At 48.1% G+C, this 8,147-nt stretch overlaps 1 protein-coding gene across 1 annotated transcript in view; it reads left to right on the top strand.

The window, feature by feature from the left end:
* TEN1 (TEN1 subunit of CST complex) overlaps positions 1-8,147 on the top strand; it is a 28,370-nt gene that overhangs the window by 3,456 nt on the left and 16,767 nt on the right. Inside the window, exon 2 of the mRNA XM_032241177.1 lies at positions 7,771-7,870. Within this exon, the coding sequence (XP_032097068.1) occupies positions 7,777-7,870 (94 nt within the window). The 5' untranslated portion in view covers positions 7,771-7,776. The remainder of the gene's footprint in view (positions 1-7,770; positions 7,871-8,147) is intronic.

The following is an 8,147-nucleotide window of genomic DNA, read 5'->3' as shown; positions in this document are numbered from 1 at the left end:
AAAAAAAAAAAAAAAAAAAAAAAAAAATTTTTGTATTTTTAGTAGAGATGGGGTTTCACCATGTTAGTCAGGCTGGTTTCGAACTCCTGACCTGGTGATCCGTTCGCCTCAGCCTCCCAAAGTCCTGGGATTACAGGCATGAACCACCGTGACTGGCCCCAATTGCTCTTAATGTAATAATAATGATAGTGGGTGTACTCAACATTGAATAGAAAAGATTTAGATGAATAGCTAAATTTGGTGAGTTTTTATTTTGAAATAATTTCAAATTTATACAAAAATTACAAGAATAGAACAAAGAACTTTTCTTGTCTTCTGTGACTTCAACATTTTTTTTAAAGACTATGTCTTCCTGGCCAGGTGTGGTGGCTCACGCCTGTAATCCCAGCACTTTAGGAGGCCGAGGCGGGTGGATCACGAGGTCAAGAGATCGAGACCATCCTGGTCAACATGGTGAAACCCTGTCTCTACTAAAAATACAAAAATTCAGCTGGGCATGGTGGCGTGTGCCTGTAATCCCAGCTACTCAGGAGGCTGAGGCAGGAGAATTGCCTGAACCCAGGAGGCGGAGGTTGCGGTGAGCCGAGATCGCGCCATTGCACTCCAGCCTGGGTAACAAGAGCAAAACTCTGTCTCAAAAAAAAAAAAAATAAGAAAAGAAAAAAAAAGAAAACAGAGTCCTTTTCCCCCAAAGTCAACCATAAAACCCTAAATACAGGCCAGGCAAGGTGGCTCACACCTGTAATCCCAGCACTTTGGGAGGCAGAGGTGGGCGGATCATGAGGTCAGGAGATCGAGACCATCCTGGCTAACATGGTGAAACCCCGTCTCTACTAAAAATACAAAAAATTAGCTGGGCGTGGTAGCACACGCCTGTAATCCCAGCTACTCCAGAGGCTGAGGCAGGAGAATCGCTTGAACCCCGGAGGCGGAGGTTGCAATGAGCCAAGATCGTGCCATTGCACTCCAGCCTGGGCAACAGAGATAGACTCTGTCTCAAAAAAAAAAAAAAAAGAAAAGAAAGAAGAAAGTATAATTGTTATACCAACGAACTCCTCCCTCAGTGAGAGTTTCATAGTCACCCCAGCATCCTCCCCACCCTTTGTTTCCCAGATCCACCAGAAAAACAGGAACATCTAGTGGGGACACTCCTTTAGTCCTCTCATGTTATTGAGCATACATCTTCCCCTGTTTTAGACAACCAGTGTTTTCATAGCCTGAGTCACTTCTATAACCACCTGATGGGTTCCTGCAGCACAAACAAAATCTGTTCATGGCGATCATGGCATTACATCAGGAAAGAGTTTAATTGACACAAGGCTGGCCACACCACGTGGGAGTTGGCATTGTTAGTCAATCTCCTGGAAGGCTCAGATATTAGGAATTATTCAAATACAGTTTCAGGAGGAAGGGGTGGGGGCAGCTAGGCAGTGGGTGCTTGCTGCTGATTGGTTGGGGGTGCAACCGTAGGGGTGTGGCAAATGGTCCTCCTGCAGGTTGAGTCGCTTCTGAGAGGGCCACAGGAGTGGTGGGTGGGGTCCATGTGGAGTTGTTGGTGTCAGATATGCAAAAAGCCTGAAGAGATATCTCCAAAGGCCAATCTTAGGTCTGCAATAGTGGTGTTACCTGGGGAAGCTGTGTAGCTTGTGACCTCTGGAATAATGGCTGGCAGTCTTAGCCGAATTTGGGCTCCTCTGTCCTCCTAGCCTGGTGGTCTCTCATTAGCTTTACGAAGGTGGTTGCGTTTTAAGGAAGGGCTATTAGCATTTAAACTATAAACTAAATGTCTCCCAAAGTTAGCTTGGCCCAAACCCAGGAATAATTAAGGACAGCTTAGAGGCCAAGGGGAACAGGGGCATTGGCTAGATCAGATCAGATCTCCCCACTCCCCTGATTCTCTCACTGTTACAGTTTTTACAAAGGACATTTTACTTCTTTGTCAAACTATGACTCTCAGGAGGAGGTATTTTTTCTCATTGCTGGACCTTATGGGCCGTGCAATGTGTTCCCTGTTCTGAAGAAACAATGGTTGGCTTTCCAAATCTGTGCACTATCTCTTGTTCTGCTTTTTTTCTTTTTTTTTTTTTTTGAGACAGAGTTTCGCTCTTGTTGTGTGGGCTGGAGTGCCATGGTGCGATCTTGGCTTACTGCAGTCTCCACCTCCCAGGTTGAAGCAATGCCTCAGCTTCCCAAGTATCTGGGACTGCAGGCATGAGCCACCACGCCCGGCTAACTTTTTTTTTGTATTTAGTAGAGACAGGGTTTCACCATCTTGCTCAGGCTGGTCTCGAACTCCTGAACTCTGGTGATCCACCCACCTTGGCCTCCCAAAGTGCTGGGATTACAGGTTTGAGCCACTACACCCAGCCATTGCTTTTTCTTTTTTTTTTTTTTTGAGGTGGAGGCTCGCTGTGTTGCCCAGGCTGGAGTGCAGTGGCACGATCTCAGTTCACTACAGCCTCCACCTTCAAGTGATTCTCCTACCTCAGCCTCCTGAGTAGCTGGGACTACAGGAGCATGCCACCATACCTGACTAATTTTTTGTATTTTTAGTAGAGATGGAGTTTTCACCATGTTAGCCAGGATGGTGATCTCCTGACCTTGTGATCCGCCCACCTCGGCCTCCCAAAGTGCTGGGATTACAGGCATGAGCCACGGTGCCCAGTCTGCTTTTTCATTTTTTTGAATTTAATTTTATTTTTGTGAGAAAGGGTGTCACTCTGTCACCCAGGTTGGAGTGCCGTGGTGTGATCAGCTCACTGCAGCCTTGACCTCCCAGGCTCAAGCAATCCTCCCATCTCATCCTCCCAAGTAGCTGGGATTACAGGCACACACTACCACACCCTGCTAAGTTTTATATTTTTAGTAGAAATGAGGTTGCCCAGGCTGGTCTCAAACTCCTGAGCTCAAGTGATCTGCCCGCCTCAGCCTCTTCAAGTGCTGGGATTACAGGCTTGAGCCACTGCATCCAGCCTTGTTCTGGTTTTTTGAAAGCATATGTAGCTTCCAGCAGGTAAGCAAAGCCCAGTCCAGAGTCAGCAACTAATCCTGTCAGGACAATTTGTAATGCCCCCAGGGCTACCAGCGTGAGTCTCACTTGCCAGCTATGACCAGGACCTTGCACCACGTGATCTGCACCATAGTCACAGGCAGATTGTCTCTGTTGCTGACAAACGGAACACGTCTTCCTGACACTATGTGCCTGAGAGGGTACAAGAGGAATGTGTTGATGAACAAAGTGAAACTCAGCAGCGCACAGCGGCTCACACCTGTAACCCCAGCACTTAGGGAGGCTGAGGTGGGCAGATCATCTGAGGTCAGGAGTTCGAGACCATCCTGGCAAACATGGTGAAATCCTGTCTCTGCTAAAAATGCAAAACTTGCCAAGCACAGTGTCTCACGCCTGTAATCTAAGCACTTTGGGAGGCTGAGGCGGGCAGATCGCAAGGTCAAGAGATCGAGACCATCCTGACCAACATGGTGAAACCCTGTTTCTACTAAGAATACAAAAAATTTAGCTGGGTGTGGTAGCGGCAGATCATGATGTCTGTAGCTGCCTGTAGTCCCAGCTACGTAGGAGGTTGAGGCTGGAGAATCGCTTGAATCCAGGAGGCAGAGGTTGCAGTGAGCCAAGATCGCAACACAGCACTCCAGTCTGGGTGACAGAGTGAGACTCCGTGTCAAAAAAAAATTTAGCCAGGAGAGGTGGCATGCACCTGTAGTCCCAGCTACCCAGTAGGCTGAGGCAGGAGAATCGCTTAAACCTGGGAGGCGGAGGTTGCAGTGAGCCGAGATCTCACCACTGTACTCCAGCCTGGGTGACAGAGCGAGACTCTGTTGGATGGATCACTTGAAGTCAGGAGTTCAAGACCAGCCTGGCCAACCTGGTGAACACGGTCTCTACTAAAAATACAAAAAAAAAAAAAAAAAAAAAAGCTGGGTGTGGTGGTGGGCGCAGCTACTTGGCAGGCTGAGGCAGGAGAATTGCTTGAACCTGGGAGGCAGAGATTGCAGTGAGCCGAAATCATGCTGAGATGGGATTGTTCCCTTGATCCCCTTCGTGGTTGAGAGCTACAGTGGCTGCTTTCACTCAGCCTGCCATTGGCCACTCCTCTCAAAAGGGAGCATGAGAGAAAGCAGTTGCAGGAACCAGAGGGAACAAGCCAGCAGTCACTCCTCTCTGGCGGGAGCAGGCTCTGTGTGGGGTCCACAGCAGTGTCCAAGCCTCTGCCCTCTTGGCACCCAGGTTCTTGTCTGGCGTCCAGGAAGAATCAGATTACACAAACAGATTGAAGGGCACTGTATGCCAATAATTTTATTGGGTGATGGCTCTTAGCGGGATGAGAGTTGGAAAGGGGATGGTGTGGGAAGGTGATCTTTCCCTGGAGTTGCAGCGTTTGAAGTTGGCTGCCTCTATCTGTAGTGTCCACAAGCAGTTGCTGCTTCTCTGCTCGTTGCTCAGCAGCTTGTATCCCTGACCATCAGCCCCTGGAAGAGGCCTCACAGATACAGGGTCATATCTATGATGGGATACCAGCTTTACCAGGCAGGCAACAGAGCAAGACTCTGTCTCAAAAAATAAAAATTAAAACAACAAAAAAAGAAGTCGTTGAAGGCAGCCAGGTGTGGTGGTACTCGCCTGTAGTCCCAGTTATTGGGAGGCTGAGGCAAGGGGAATCACTTGAGTACAGGAGTTTGAGGCTGCAGTGAGTTATGATTCCACCACTGCACTCCAGCCTTGGTGACAGACTGAGACCTTGTTGCTAAAAAAAATTAAGGCCAGGCACAGTGGCTCATGCCTGTAGTCCCAGCATTTTTTTTTTTTTTTTTTGAGACAGAGTCTGTCTCTGTCGCCCAGGCTATAATGCAGTGGTGCGATCTCGGCTCATTGCAGTCTCTGCCTCCTGGGTTCAAGCAATTCTCCTGCCTCCCGAGTACAGGCATGTGCCTCCATGCCAGCTAATTTTTGTATTTTTTTTTTTTAAGACGGGGTTTTATCATGTTGGTCAGGCTGGTCTTGAGCTCCCAACCTCAGGTGATCCGCCCGCCTTGGCCTCCAAAGTGCTTGGATTACAGGTGTCAGCCACTACACCGGCGATTTTTTGTTTTTTGGTTTTTTTTTTGAGATGGAGTCTACCCCTGTTGCCCAGGCTGCTGTACAATGGTATGATCTTGGCTCACTGCAACCTCCGCCTCCCAGGTTCAAGCGATTCTCCTGTCTCAGCCTCCCACGTAGCTGGGATTACAGGCATGCACCACCACGCCTGGCTAATTTTTGTATTTTTAGTAGAGACAGGGTTTCAACATGTTGGCCAGGCTGGTCTCAAACTCCTGACCTTGTGATCTGCCCACCTTGGCCTCCCAAAGTGCTGGGAGTACAGGCATGAGCCACTGCGCCAGCCTTATTTATTTTTTTGAGACGATGTCTCTCTCTCTCTTGCCCAGGCTGGAGTGCAGTGGCTCAATCTCTGCTCACTGCAACCTCCACCTCCCAGGTTCAAGCAATTCCCATGCCTCAGCCTCCCAGGTAGCTGGGATCACAGGTGAAGGTCACCATGCCCAGCTAATTTTGTATTTTTAGTAGGGACGGGTTTCACCAAGTTGGCCAGGCTGGTCTCGAACTCCTGACCTCAAGTGACCCACCCGCCTCAGCCTTCTGAAATGCTGGGATTACAGGTATGAGCCACTGCAGCTGACCTAATTTTGTATTTTTAGTAGAGACGAGGTTTCAACATGTTGGCCAAGCTGGTCTCAAACTCCTGACCTCAGGTGATCTGCCCACCTCGGCCTCCTAAAGTGCTGGAATTATAGGCATGAGCCACTGCACCCAGCCTTTTTATTTTTTTAGAGACAGGGCCTCCTTCTGTTATCCATGCTGGAGTGCAGTAATGCTCCCATAGCTCACTGTAGCCTTGAAATCCTGGGCTCCAGCCATCCTCCCACCTCAGCTGCCTGAGTAGCTGGTACTACATGTGTTTCTAGCTTGCCTGTTTTTTTTCTTTTTAAGACGGAGTCTTGTTCTGTTACCCAGGCTGGAATGCAGTGGTGCAATCTTGGTTCACTGCAACCTCCGCCTCCCAGGTTCAAGCAATTCTCCTGCCTAAGCCTCCCAAGAAGCTGGGACTACAGGTGCACGCCACCACACCCAGCTAATTTTTGCATTTTTAGTAGAGATGGGGTTTCACCATGTTGGCCAGGATGGTCTCGATCTCTTGACCTTGTGATCCACCCGCCTCGGCCTCCCAAAGTGCTGGGATTACAGGTGTGAGCCATCGCGCCTGGCCAATTTTTAAAAAATTTTTTTATAAAGTCAGGGTGTTGCTTTGTTCTCAGTCTGGTCCTGAACTCCTGGCCTCAAGCAGTCCTCCCAACTTGGCCTCCTAGAGCACTGGGATTACAGGTGTGAGCTACTATTCTGGGCCACACATAGCCTTTTATTTTTTATTTTTATTTTTTTTTATAGACGGGGTTTCACCATGTTATTCAGGCTGATCTTGAACTCCTGACCTCAGGTGATGCGCCCGCCTTGGCCTCCAAAGTGCTTGGATTACAGGCATGAGCCACCACGCCCAGCCCACACATAGCTTTTCAATATTGTTTTGGTTTATTATTATTTTGAAACAGGGTCTTACTCTCTTTCCCAGGCTAGTGTATAATGATGTGATCATAGCTCACTGCAGCTTCAACCTCCTGTGGTAAAGTGATCCTCCTGCCTCAGCCTCCTAAGTAGCTGGGACTACAGGTGAGAGACACCATGCCTGCCTAATTTTTGTATTTTTTTTTTTTTGAGACGGAGTTTCGCTCTTGTTACCCAGGCTGGAGTGCAATGGCACGATCTCGGCTCACCGCAACCTCCGCCTCCTGGGTTCAGGCAATTCTCCTGCCTCAGCCTCCTGAGTAGCTGGGATTACAGGCACGCACCACCATGCCCAGCTAATTTTTTGTATTTTTGGTAGAGACGGGGTTTCACCATGTTGACCAGGATGGTCTCGATCTCTTGACCTCGTGATCCACCCGCCTCGGCCTCCCAAAGTGCTGGGATTACAGGCTTGAGCCACCGCGCCCGGCCCCGGCTGTATTTTTTTAATAGAGATGGGGAGTTGCCATGTTGCCCAGGCTGGTCCTGAACTCCTAGTCTCAAGGAATCCACCCACCTTGGCCTCCCAAAGAGCTGGGATTACAGGTGTGAACCACTGTGCCTAGCCTAATTTTTAAATTTTTTCATAGAGATGAAGTCTCACTCTGCTGTCAAGGCTGATCTGTTTGTTTGTTTGTTTGTTTGTTTTTAAATACATGAATGCATATCCTATTAAAAAAATTTTTTTTTTAAATTTGAACACTGCTGGCCGGGCCCAGTGGCTCATGCCTGTAATCCCAGCAGTTTGGGAGGCTGAGGCAGGCGGATCCACCTGAGGTCAGGAATTTGAGACCAGCCTGGCTAACATGGTGAAACTCCATTTCTATGAAAATACAAAAAATTAGATGGGTATGGTGGTGCTCGCCTATAGTCCCAGCTACTCGGGAGGCTGAGGCAGGAGAATTGCTTGAACCTGGGAGGTGGAGGTTGCAGTGAGCCGAGATCATGCCATTGCACTCCAGCCTGGGCAACAAGAGTGAAAGTCCATCTCAAAAAAAAACAAAACAAAAAAACAAAACAAAAAAAACTAGTCTTCAAGATGCTTTAGGTATCATATATCTGCTAATCTTTATTTTGTAGTCTATTTGGTTTATCAGGAATCTGCAGAATCCATCTCAACTATTTGGTTACAGGAGCCCATGATGCTGCCCAAACCTGGGATTTTTTACCTCCCCTGGGAGGTCAGTGCAGGCCAAGTTCCTGATGGCAGCACACTGAGGACATTTGGCAGGTGAGAATGGTTATGTTTTTCACTGGTGGGGTGATGGATAAATGTCTTTCTCTACCCTTCCCCAAAAATAATTAAAATAGTTTTTCTGGTTTTTTTTTGAGACAGAATCTCACTCTTGTCACTCAAGCTGGAGTGCAGTGGCGCCATCTCAGCTCACTGCAACCCACACCTCCTGGATTCAAGTGATTCTCCTGCCTCAGCCTCCCTAATCACTGGGACTACAGGTGCACACCACCACACCCAGCTAATTTTTTTTTTTTTTTTTTTTTTTTTTTTTTT

Source organism: Sapajus apella, unplaced genomic scaffold (assembly GCF_009761245.1).
Source record: "Sapajus apella isolate SASKATOON/1434 unplaced genomic scaffold, GSC_monkey_1.0 scaffold48, whole genome shotgun sequence".
Taxonomy (NCBI): Eukaryota; Metazoa; Chordata; class Mammalia; order Primates; family Cebidae; genus Sapajus; species Sapajus apella.
The sequence above is the reverse complement of the archived record's forward strand: the minus strand, read 5'-3'. Positions and strand labels throughout refer to the sequence as shown.